At 38.0% G+C, this 13,455-nt stretch overlaps 2 protein-coding genes across 2 annotated transcripts in view; one reads left to right on the forward strand and one right to left on the reverse strand.

Moving 5' to 3' along the window:
• The window catches only part of PLCZ1 (phospholipase C zeta 1), a 42,155-nt gene extending 34,690 nt beyond the window's left edge, over positions 1–7,465 (reverse strand). Inside the window, exons 1-2 of the mRNA XM_067698639.1 lie at positions 7,455–7,465; positions 6,362–6,485 (exon numbers count right to left, since the gene is read on the reverse strand). Coding sequence (XP_067554740.1) covers positions 6,362–6,485; positions 7,455–7,465 — 135 coding nt within the window. The remainder of the gene's footprint in view (positions 1–6,361; positions 6,486–7,454) is intronic.
• A 917-nt stretch (positions 7,466–8,382) lies between these two features.
• On the forward strand, positions 8,383–9,282 carry CAPZA3 (capping actin protein of muscle Z-line subunit alpha 3). Its single transcript, XM_067698640.1, has one exon. The coding sequence runs from the start codon at positions 8,383–8,385 to the stop codon at positions 9,280–9,282; it is 900 nt and encodes a 299-aa protein (XP_067554741.1).
• Positions 9,283–13,455: the final 4,173 nt, after the last annotated feature.

A 13,455-nucleotide genomic window follows, 5' to 3' on the forward strand; every position in this document is an offset into this window, starting at 1 on the left:
ATTTTATGATCCTGGTGAAATATGTTCATTTAATTGGATAAAGGAGCTAAAAATCTCCCTAAAGCTAGGGAGTGTAGGAAAACTATTTTTAAAAACATATTACAGAAAATATGCAAAATCTCAGGCCCCACTGCAGGGAATACTATAGCTTTTTAAAATGTTACATATTAATCATTTACAGTTTACAACATAAAATAAGAGTAATGAAGCCATCTTTCTCCTGTTTACAAAAAAAAAAAACCACGAAGCTCATTAAGTGGTTATTCTTTGCAAGCATTACAAAAAGAACTTTCCCAAACAACTCTTTCATTATTTATGTATAATTTTAAAATATATCTTTTACCTTAAGACTATGAATCCCATGAAGGTAGATATTTTATACTTATTTTTATTCCCAGTACCTGGTACTGGACCTACCCTAAAGTAGGAGGCTAGTGATTATATGTTTAAATGAATGACTGAATACAGGAGGATAAAAGAACATATTAAAATAATTCTATTGTTAGTCATCCTGATAGTACACTTTAGAAAACAGAATTAAGCCTTTTCATTTTGTTACCATTCTCCATTGCTCAGTTTGTTAGTAAAAAGATGAAATGTTGCTTTAAAAATGACATCATGAGAAAGCTGATCTATCAAAACAAGAAATTTTAAAATAAAATGTAACATTTAAAATTATCTCTGAAATTACACTAAAAAACAAAGTATTCAGAATATATTCTAGGAAATCATATGACTTGCAACTTTCTTCCCAAACTCTGACATACTTGTTTAAACTACCTGGCAAACTTGGTTTTTTCTCTTTTTTCATTCTGTTTCCTTCTGCTTCTGTTGCACAGATACAGCAGCCAGAGGCACCCAAGTCCCAGTCTTTCCTGAAGAAGGCCTATTTCCATACCTTGGAGACTGTCGCCAAGGCCAGGAGCTTGTGCACACAAGCTGTTTCCCAGAGGACACACCCCTTGATAGCCTGGGTCTGGCCGCCAGTGGGGCTTGTGTTCACGGGTTCAGGAGAACCCTGACAAAAAAAGAGAAAGTCCTTGGCTGGCAGTCCCTCTGGGGCTCCGCTCAGAGGGGATGGACTGATGCCCCCATCTTCCAGTCTTTTCCTGAAAGATGTCTATTTGCACACCTTACAAGCTGCTGCCTGAGGGTCCAGCTTCCAATCAGCCTGCATCTAGATGCTGCCTGATCCTCTGTTATGAGACACTGCCAGGTCCTGGTACACCCTCAATGACTGGGAGCCATTAAGAATGAAGTAGGCTGCTTGCACTATCACAGAGGTTGAGAGACAAACCAGAACCAAGGCACAGAAACCGACAGAGAGTAAAGGAAAATGAAGAAACAGAGGAATATGTTCCAAACAAAAGAACAAGATAAAACCCCAGAAACAGACGTTATTAAAACAGAAATAAGTGAATTACTTGATAAAGAGTTGAAATAATGGTCATAAACAATATGGAAGTTCCTCAAAAAACTAAAAATAGAACTACCATATCTTTCAACAAGTTCACTTCTTGGCACTCATTCAAAGGAAACGAAATCACTATCTTGAAAAGCTATCTGCACCACCCCGTGTTCATTGCAGCATTATTTACAATACTCAAGGCATGGAAACAACCTACATGGATAAAGAGAATATGAGATATATATGTGTGTGTGTGTGTGTGTGTATATCATATAAATATATATAATATTTTTCACCCATAAAAAAGAAGGAGGGCTCCCCTGGTGGCGCAGTGGTTGAGAGTCCGCCTGCCGATGCAGGGGATACGGGTTCGTGCCCCGGTCCGGGAAGATCCCACATGCCGCAGAGCGGCTGAGCCCGTGAGCCATGGCCGCTGAGCCTGCGCGTCCGGAGCCTGTACTCCGCAACGGGAGAGGCCACAACAGTGAGAAGCCCATGTACCGCAAAAAAAAAAAAAAAAAAAAAAAAAGGAAATTCTGTAATTTGTGATGTCATGCACGGACCTTGAGGGCATTAGGCTAAGTGAAATAAGTCAGACGGGCAAAGACAAATACTGTATGATCTTACGTACATATGGAATCTAAAAAAAAAAATGAACTCATAGCTAGAGAACAGATTAGTGGTTCTTTAGCTATGGTGAAGTGGATGAGAACAGCTAGGGCGTAGAAGAGGGGCAGGATGGATGAAGGTGGTCAAAAAGTACAAACTTCCAGGCATAAGATAAATCATTCTGGGATGTACTGTACAGTGTAGTAACTATAGATAATACTGCTATATCATATATTTGAAAGTTGCTAAGAAAGTACTCTTAAAGTCTCCCATCACAAGAAAAAAAATCTGTACCTATGTGAAGAGATAAATGTCTACTAAACTTATCATGGTATCACTTCATAATATTACATATATCAAATCATCATGCTGTTACACCTAAAGCTAATACCATACTATATGTCAATTATGTCTCAATAAAATTGGGGGTGGGGGCAGAGAAAGACTCATTAAGATTGCTCAGGAAGAGTTTGTTAAGTAAAAAGAAAGAAAATTAAGAACTCAACTTTAAGAGGAGAACAGAAGAGGAATGCTAGCAGGACAGATGGAGGAATGATATGAAATTTTAAAGAAAAACTTGGAGAGAGTTATGTCTTAGGAGTTAGAATAGAGAGAAGTTTAAGAAAAGAGCGATAAATAAAATGCATGGAGAAGCTAACCATTGAATTTAGCATTTTTGAAATAAAGAGGTTTTCAAAATAGGTGTGAAGGCAAAATTTATTGCAATGAAACACTGAAGAAGTTGCAGGAAGAAATGTAAAGGATTCTTTCAGTTTATCTGCTAAAAGAGAGACTGTAACATTTAGAAGAGGATATGGTGCAATTTATTTAATTAAGATTAAAAATAAACTTAGACTCTGGAGAACCAACTAAGGTAGGAAATCATAAACTCGAGGTGGAACAAAACACAAATGTAAGTGCCTGAACTGACCCAAGTTGCAGATTTGTAGGGCAGAGGCAGCAGAGAAATATCCTAGCTCATCTCTCTGCCTTCTAACTCCCAATCCATTCTATACTGCTGGCAGATTTATCCTAAAATATGCAATATTTCCCTGCTCAAAAAATGTCAATGGCTACCCACTGCCTACAAAAGCAAGTCCAAATTCCACGGCCTACCAGTCAGGATTTTTATCATCTGGCCATAACTTGCGCTTGCAGCTATTTCTCACCACTCCCCTTGGAGCATCCTACACTCAAGTCATGGCTGCTTACCTGTGATTCTTCAACCATTTCTAGCAATGTGATCTACACATATTGCTTTTCACTCCTCAAGGTCCAGCAAGAATGCCACCTCCACCATGGAATCTTTTATAAAAGCCCAAGTTAGAGTCTCTGTCTTCTCAGATTCCCTGTTAGCATTACCTAGGAAATTTACTATAATCTACTTCTAAAACAATAATTTCTGTATTTCTTTTCTCCTTAAAAGAGACATACAGTTTATTTTTTACAATCTGCTGTTTCTAACAGAGTGCCATGCACATACTGCAGATTTAATAATGGTTGCTAACTGCTTAGAGAATTTGAAAACTTAAGGTTAGTCCTATAATAATAAAAATTCTTGAAATTGAAGACGATACTATTTCATACTCAGCAAAAATCAAGAGTGTAATCTAAGACTAGCAATATGTATTGAAATGGCACATAATATTTCCTAAAAATAGCTGACATGCTACAAATTAAAGATAATAATAAAGCAATCAAAAAAAATTTTAGTAAAGGGATAAAAAAGAAACTTAGAGAACTGCTGCTCAAGCCATGACTCAATAATTAATTTTGTAAAAAGAAGTTTACAATATTTTGACAGTGTCATAAATTTACATGATCTTTATTCAAATTTTATAATAAAATTTCACCTTAGAAAATAAATTCATGTCAGAATTTATGTCAGCTTCTTAGGAAATCAATGAATGTACTGTAATTTTCTATATTTTTTTGAATGATCATCAAGTAGCTTCAACTAATAGTTATCGAGTGCCTACTTTATGCCTAGCTTGGTACTAGGTACATTCACAAACGATATCTTATTTAATATTCAGAACCATCCTGCAAAATAACTATACTAGTATCCCCGTTCTGCAGGTTAAGACATTTGCTCAGAGATTTCTGGCTTGCCAAGTACAACTAGAATCTAATAGACTGAACAATCTCCACATCCACTGAGCTTGCTAATGACAACAGCTGAGCATTTTTTGTGTGTGTGGCCACCAAAAACAAAGATTCATCATGATTCATTTTATTTGCTCTGGCTAAAATGTGTACCCTGAAGTGTGGAAAGATTAGCAACAAAAGTTAAAGCAAAAGAGTCAGATGTTTAAACTTGGTCTTCACCTTTCCAGAAAATTCAGTTAGCCAATACATTTTCCCTGAGCATATTACTTAATCAACATTTTAATGCATACACAGCAACTTAGCCTAAGGCAAAAAAGTATTTTCTATTAGAGGGCCCAGGGGAATTATTTTAATAGAACAGAATGGTTTATCATAATCATCAGCCTTGTTTATATGTAATTTATGCTTCTAAAGTATTTGAGTTCATTTTAAAGGGTTTTTTGAAGTATTCTAAGCAAACTCTGCCCCTCTAATTTCTATAATTAACATTGTTTTCATAGCTACTTTAAAAAGGCTTAACTAAACAAAATAGACCTTCAATCCTGCTATGTCCAGATAACCATAAATTTCAGTTAATGAGCTACTTATTTACTTGTTATAACTGTTTAGCATTCTACATGACGCTTTTCAATATGGCATGCATTTTACTCAAGTGGATTTCAAACAACTATCTCTATCTTGCAGATAATTCAAAGCAACCTGATAATCACTAAATAAGATTTTCAATATTTCACATTTGATACAGATTTAGCATATTACTACCTCTATATTGTGTTGAATGTGAATTTCATTAAACCTGAAAGCAGATAGCTCTTTCTCCCTTCGGGCAATACCACCGAGGGAAAATTCTATGTGTAAAGGTCTTTCACAGAAACTTGTGTTCTTCACTTGTGGTATTAGACATGAATTGATTAAAATTCTGATAGCTTATTGCAGCACAAGCTACTTGGATTCATAGAAACAGCTCTGAATTCTTTGTCTTTTACTGCAGTCTCCTGAGAAGTACAGCTTTTCTTTTTCGAAGCTCCTCTTTGTGGTTCGTAAACATGAGGGCTAAATCTTATTGAGAAAAATGCTTGTAGGGTCTGCTGTGTGTTTCTGCTTATTTTCTAAGCAGAGGCACCAACCACCTTTCTTCAGGACTAGCTCTTCAAGGATGTTTTACGTAATGAAGAGATAGTATCTCCCTCCAGAGGAAAACTGCAGGTTTGTTTACTGTCCAGGATAATAATGATAATGACAGCCTCCAGGGCAAAGATCAGACAGGCCTACAGCCCATAAAAAAAGCTCTGGCTTTCTAAACTTGAGGTCCCTCTCAGGTAATGCCACCCACCGCGCGCGCACATGTCACCTGAGCCTCCTCACATCACACTTTGGGAACGGGGCTAGGAGACATGGCACCAAAATGTCGATACACTGGCAGGTGCTATTTTTGTGAGTGCCAAGCTGTCTTCTTTCTCTGAACTGGAAACCTGCGTCTGCCAACATCCCTAAAACTGTATCAGGCTAACTGAGTAGCTCGCAGGTAAGGTAACACAAGCTTCCCGGTTTGTGTTAGTTGGTAACAATTTCAACAAGATTGTGTTATCTGGCTACTCACTTTCAAGAAACAAAATCATATTCAGGATGCCTATCTTCCTAACTATCTGAGCTGGCCAGTCTAGTGTTCTTGCCTGACTCACCAAGAAATCTGATATCTTCCTAGTGCAAAACTCAGCTATCTCTTGGTTTTTTCTTTTGTTTTTCATGAGCTTTCCCTTTGTCCTCTAGGGACAGACTTGATCCAGGTTCCCTTCCTACTAATTCTTCTTTAAACAAAGAGAATTTACGGCTTGTCTGCTTTGAGGTGAGAAAAATGCAATTTTTCTGAAGATTGCCCATTCCTTCTATAAATCACTAACATCCAATCCACTTACCATTTCATCATTTATATGATTTGATCTAATCAGATGACCAGTCCTAATCTGATGTGAACATTCCGGCATTCTCAGCAGATTGTTCTAAACTAATAACCTGGCATGATTTCAAATTTTATCAACAACTCATTTTACGTCTTACCTAAACTCTTTGTCTTGATTATAAATATATTTAGCATAATTAATTGCTTTAATTCTTAAGAGACTAATCTTTCATATGTATTTTCTTCAGAAAGCATCCAAGTAGTTATCGACATTTTCCAATATTGGATTAAGTCCTTCCTAGGGTGGGGTGTTCAGAGGGCGGATATTATCTCACCTTAAAAATATACTTCACGTGAATAGTATTGCACCGAATATCTAATTTTTCAAGTAATTTCAGAGTTTTTTCTAGGGTAATTTTTCCATATTTAAAGTCATCCCGAACCATGGACAAAAACCATGTACGAAAGGACACCAAAAAAAAGAAGTTAAGGAAATTCTCACAGAAAGTCATTAAGTACTTAAAATGACTAAAGAATATTTTACCTCTCTTCAGATCAACGTTTTTATTTTCAGAGGAGAGTCTATCACAGGCTTAAATGAGAAAACAATTTTATGATAAATAATATTTTTAAAAAACTAAGTAGGCACTGCTCTGTGCTAAAGGTATGAAAGGGTATAACACAATAAAAATTACAGGAAAACAATAAAAATTAACATTTGAGAAATCAAGCTATTACTTGGGAAATACAGTCTATCTTCTGAAGACGTGAACTTGGGAGACAACTGAACATCAACACTTGATCTCTCTCAGCATTAGTTTCCTCATCTGAAAAGTGGTCAAATTAATACTTCCAGAAGGTGGGGGCATTAAATGAGTTCAAACCATGTCTGATATGATTATTACCACTACATTAGCCAAATGTCAGGCTACACACATGCCCCAAAAAAGCAACATTTTAAGGACCATAGAAAAGAGTAAAAAAAAATGTCATGGTGTCTATTTAGTATGAAAGAGAAGACAAAAACAATCAAGCTTGCTTATTATCTACAGAGAAACTACAAAAATTAGGACACTTCAAATTGAAAAACTAAGGTTAAGAAGAATTAACATGACTGTCTATAAAATCGTGAAAGGTACTGGTAAAAATTGTTCAACAACACACTCAATTTCAGATTGTTAGAACTAATTGGAAACCCTTCAAACTAATGGCAATGACTTAATACGGCAAAGCTCACGTTATTATAAGAAAAAGATACAGGAAGCTAGGGAAACTCAGAAAAGCTCAGGGCAGAAAGGGAAGGAAGCAGTTTTTGCTTAAATGAGAGAAACTTAAGTTCAGGACTCTTCAAAAAGAATGAGAAAAGAATCAAGGAAAGGGGATAAATCAAAAGAGGAAAGAGGAACAGAAAGCACTCTGAGTGGATATTTGTTCTCCATATTTTCATGACCTGTAGTTCCGTTTCTCCTCGCTTAGAAGTTTCTCCCCATTATGAGTTGCCACAAGTTCCAAATATAATTAACTCTGCCCCTTTGCAGGAGAGGGATTTCTTGAAACTCATCCACGGATGCCACTGCCCCTTTTCTAGAAAGAAAGCAGAAAACACAGTGGTTTGTTGCCTTTGTTCTTTGGAGTTAGCTCAACACTTAAATCCCACAGAAACCATATGTAACATGTGGTCTCTTCACTTCACTGCCCTTAAAACTTTCTGGTTTCTTACTTACGTTATGACCATTTCCAAACCCACAATGTTTATAAATGAGGCATCTCTTGCTGTCTGGCATTTTCCCATGAACTGCCATCGTACCTCATTTTATTTTTACTGTTTTGTTTAAACCCCTCAAACCTTTCAGCATAGCGTGCTTCCACTGGGTTGGGGACAGTTATTCTGAGGGCCTGATTATACATCAATGCCATCGTGGTCCCCAAAAGGTGCAAAGGGTTGCCAGACACTCTCTAGAAACTCTGGGCTGCTTCTCTAGATCCCTGACAACATATAATGCACACAGAGACACACCACTTTTGAAGAAGGCTGTTCTGGAGGCTAAGTTCTTAAAATCTTCAAAATTCTTATAGCTGGTTGGCTGCGCACCATGCTGTCAGGTGACTATCATGTTTTTCTTCTGGTCTGAACACCTAATGTGATATCACTGAAAGTTCCATACCTCATAGAGAAAGCTTCTTTATGACTTCATCAGGAGACTCAGAGCTTGCCAGACAACCTGTTTTTTCATGGTCAGACATGGTAATCTTAAGCTGAATGTGTAACACCTTGATGGGAAGGTTGTCCCATGGAATGTTTTCTCATCTTTGAACACTCTTTATTTCAGAAGCTCTGCTTCTGCTACAACCAAACATGTCACTTAGCGATCTGAGTAAGAAAGAGAAAGAAAAAGTAATTCTCAGACTGTTAATGCAGGCTCCTCCAGGGGAATTTGTAAATGTCTTTGATGATCTCTGTCTGCTTATCCGTGATGAAAAACTCATGCACCATCTAGGTGAGTGTGCAGGCCACCAACACTGCCAAAAATATTATGTCCCACTCTCCATCAATGGGAATACGGTCCTCCTGTCTCACCACAACGTAGTGAGTAACTACCGATTTTTTGACCACCAGAGCAAACTTTCTTTCAAATTCGACCTGCTTCAAAACCAGTTAAAAGACATCCAAAGTCACGGCATCATTCTGAATGAAACGGAGTACCTGAGGACTGTTGTTCTGTGCGCCTTAAAGCTGTATGTGAATGACCACTATCCAACGGGGAACTGCAATGTGCTGAGAAAAACGGTGAAAAATAAAGAGTTCTTGATCGCTTGCATTGAAGATCACAGCTACGAAAAGGGAGATTACTGGAATGGCCTTTGGAAATCGAAATGGATTTTCCAAGTCAATCCATTTCTAACCCAGGTAACAGGGAGAATTTTTGTGCAAGCTCACTTCTTCAGATGTGTCAACCTTCATGTCGAAATCTCCAAGGACCTGAAAGAAAGCTTGGAAGTAGTTAACCCAGCTCAACTGGCTCTAAATTTCGCAAGGCTTGTGGAAGAGCAAGAGAATAAATTTCAAGCTGCAGTCTTAGAAGAATTACAGGAGTTATCAAACGAAGCCCTAAGAAGAATTCTACGAAGAGATCTTCCAGTGACCCGCACTCATATGGACTGGCAGAGGATACTCTCTGACTTGAATCTGGTGATGTATCCTAAATTAGGATACGTCGTTTATTCAAGAAGTGTGTTAGGCAACTGGATTAGATAAAGGATTTTTGCTCATGGTAACTGTCTTGACCTGATTACTTTGTTTCAGGGGGGCGGGGAGGGTGGCAGAGGTTATTTGCCTAAAGTTGAGAAGCCACTAGACATGCCTGTCACTTTGCAGATGCAAGTTTTGGGGGGTTTTTTTGTTTGTTTCTTTTCAGGGGGGGATAATTGGTCACATCACACAGCTTGTGGGAACTTGGTTCACCGACCAGGCATTGAACCTGAGCCTTTGGCAGTGAAAGCGCAGAGTCCTAACCACTGGACCTCCAGGGAATTCCAGATGCAAGTTTAAATTAGGGACAAGTCTACCAAATCATTTTATTCAAGGAATATTTACCAGTAAGTCAAGAAAATGATGATGGAAATGTATTTAATGGTAGGGACCACCATAAAGCCAGAAACACTTTTAGAACCTAAAATGGTTTTATAGAATGTGGCACCCCAGAAGTATTAATAGAGGTGGCCAGGCTTAAGGCTGTGTATGTGTGTGTGCTTGTGTGTGTGTACAGGAATGACTTTTGACTTTCTTTGTAACTGGAGAAGGCATGTAAATGAAAGTCATTCTGCGAATGAGACTTCACCTGACTCAGTTCAGTCCCACACCAACCCTGAGCCGGTAGATTTCAATAAGTAACATTAAGGTTGGATGTTCCATGAAACCAACAGATATTAAAAATCTAGCTCATATGAAGGACTATTGGATCCATAGCCATCCCCCCCAAACACACAATAATCTGGAATTACTCCAGTCCCCAGGCTTTTCTGATACCTAACATGGTCTTCGAAGAATCAACTGGAAAAGCTTGACTCCCAAGCTTATATAGTCCAGCTCTTGTGAAGTCATCACTACAAGCATATATAAGTGCTTATTTCATGCTGGACCTTGTGCTAGATGATTTACACACAATTTCTCATCATTAGGCTGCTACTAGTAGTAACCCCATTTTACATGAGAAGAATCTAAGACCTGAGCTGGTTAATTCACACAGGCACATAGTAGGTGGTGGGTGTGACTACCTCTAACACTCTTAACCTCTAGGGTATTGCAGCTCTCTGCGGAGGCCTGCTTCCTTGAGACTTGTGAACTCTACCCTGCAATGACTTAAATGCCCTAGGCAAGCATTTCACCCAAAGGATACCCCCAAAGGAACTGGAACAGGTGGGCTGCTGTTTTCTAGCCAAGATGTCCCTATCACTAGTCCCAGCAATGTTACTGACCACTTGTGTCTACTCTCAGAGAAATCCAAATCTAAACCTCTCTAATAAGATTGCAGTCGAGCAGCAGATGGGCCCCAGCCCCCAAGTCCAACTTATCAGGGAAGCAAAGTGCTTTATAGTTTGGATCCATGCAATTGAAAAAAGGTCTAATTTTACTTAATAAACATTGGAGCAAGTGTTTATTAAGGATCCTAGGCAAAAATGTCTAAATCTCAAACTTCTTTTCCTCAACTTGTAGATCTTAGAGAATCTCAGGAGGATTACCTAAGGTGTATCATTAAAACTATAACTTTCCAGTCAGTACCCATCCTCAGATTCTGATTTAATAGGTCAGAAAAATCTACATTTTAAACAATTATTGGTGATGATTCCAATGAAAGGGACTCTAGGACCACATTTTAAGTATATTGTTCTAATCTTAAACTAACACACCTTTATTTCTATTAACTGAAATCATTTCCTATTGTCTATTAAAGGCCATTTCTACTACTTCACTGGGTTCACCATGCACAGACCAAGGACAGGCCTTCATCTGTCATGTTAAAAAATTAAGAAAAATCTTTCTAAAGAAAAACAGCAAGGAAAATTGCTCTCATTGCCCTAAAATATACCCATCTGACAAATTATTTTGCAAAAATTTGAATTCATATTATGGTTATATATGTGTTGATTTTCCAGATCATTCCACAGTAAGGCTTAATGTTTTATGGAACAATCACAGAAGCATTTAACACCCACTTTAACACAGGGTTTTAAAAATAATATTTATTGGTATTTCTGGATATAAAAGTCACATGTGCAAATCATAGAAAATGCTTAAAGTATAAAGCATGTTGGCCAATTTCCTTCCACCCAATTTTATAGAATTGTTTTAAATACTAAGGATATACAGTATATAAAAATTTGCATCCTGTTCTTTTTGTATAACCTCCTATATCATAAATATTGTCCATGTCATTAAAACCCCTTGAGCACATAATTTTAATTATTTACATGATATTCATACACAATAACAAGACAACCATTTCTCTATTCATGCATAATTTAAAATTTTAGCATTTTATTTTTGTTATTAATTAGGCTATAGTATCTCTGTGCATAAAGCTTTGCCCACATTATACATTATTTCCCTTAAGATAAATTCCCTATAATCACATGTTGAAAACAGATGAACATATTGATGCTCTTAATACATATTGCCAAATTGCTTTCCAGAAAGATTTAACAATTTATAATCCAGTTGGTAGCATAAAAGTATTTAGCTCACCACAGTAATCTTGACAATATTGAATATCAAATTTTTTCTTTGATAGGCAACAAACCTTAAAACAAAACGAGTAAAAAAGGTATTTCACTAACTTATGCTACCCTATACCTAAAAGCATTCCCACAACAATATTATTTGGTAGTTACTTTCTTTATATGGAGGCTGGCATAGCCAGGAAAATCTACAGTTACTACCTTTTCTCGGAACCTTTATCTCACACACACACACACACACACACACACACACACACACACACTCTTACATTTAAACCTGCACTATGTGCCCAGGCATATACACACATACACACAAAATCCTTGAGATTCTGAAGACTCAGTGTGATATTTTTTTAATATTCCAGTATTCTCTCCCCCAATCCTATTTCCAGCTGGAATGTTAGCTCCATCAGAATCCGGACCTCGTCTATCCCAAGTATCTAGTCCATTACTGTCTGTCATATGGTAGGTACTCAGTGAATTAATGAGCAAATGAACAAGTAAATCATGATACTAGGTACATAAAGCATGGTAGGCTTAACTAGCCTTAAGACTTTGTAGACCATAACTACTTGCTGCCTCTTTAGGAACGATGTATTCCTCTGCCGATTCCCAAGGCTGAGGTTGGGACTCTTCATTATAAGGCAGTTGATTGCATTCTGAAGCTGCTATTGGCTGCCTCCTGCTCTGATGAAAACCTTTGCTCTTTTCCCACTCCAAATGGAGAGAGATGTTTCCTCCAACAAGTTGAAGAAAATCAAGTTCTCCAAAAGTCATGTACAGTATTTTGGGTCAATTTTACATGATCCTCTGTCAAAGATTTTTTGCCCTTCCCTTTGGGGTGCTAGTTCAGAGCGTTAGTCAAATGACCATCTCATGTTCTGCTCAGAGATCCGTGGAGGGGTGTACACCCTGCAACGTCCCCCTATGTCAGGGTGAGTCCCGGCTGTTCTGGGATGTGCCTTAGCCTCAGGCGTGCCTTGAAGCTAAAACAGGCTTCAATCTTTCTTCTTTGTTGGGACCTTCACCACAGTGTACAAGACCCAACTACACCCTTTGTTATCTGAAAACTGGGTTAGCCTCTTGGTGGGTATCAAGCCAATAGACACAACCAAGCCAAAGATCTGGATAAGGAAGGATTTATCATTACTTTCAGCAGTTAAGGAGAACACCAGGGATCCTTCCCAAATCAGTGTCTCCCTGGACAGCAAAATTGGGAGTTTTAAGCTAATGGTACATGCATATTCATGAAGGGGCTTGAGCAGAGGAGAATTCAGCATAGAATTGGGGCAGAGGTCCACTGAGTCCAAGCTTTAGTTGACTGAAGTAATGCCAGGAGGATCAGAAAAGGTCAACCTCATCATCCCTTAGATTCCAGTTGATCTGATGGTTGAGGGGGGATTTAAATTCTGCAAACAGCTCAAGACTGTGCTTTAGGCTAGTCTTTACCATTGAAAGAGAACTGGGTGTCTAATAAGTTATCTTTGCGATTGTTACTTCTCTTGTCTGATAACAATCACTTGTTTCTGCATTCTTTTGTTCCCTTAAGATCATGAATTGCTGAGACAAGGGCAAGCATGTGGCCAGGCTTAGATCATGAAATGCCTTAGGCAAAATATGACTTCTCTTATGTCAAGAAAGCTACACCTGGTTTTCTTTCCCCGGGGACCCCCTACCCTGTCTGCTTACAAAA

This window comes from Pseudorca crassidens, chromosome 11 (assembly GCF_039906515.1).
Source record: "Pseudorca crassidens isolate mPseCra1 chromosome 11, mPseCra1.hap1, whole genome shotgun sequence".
In the NCBI taxonomy this organism is placed as follows: Eukaryota; Metazoa; Chordata; class Mammalia; order Artiodactyla; family Delphinidae; genus Pseudorca; species Pseudorca crassidens.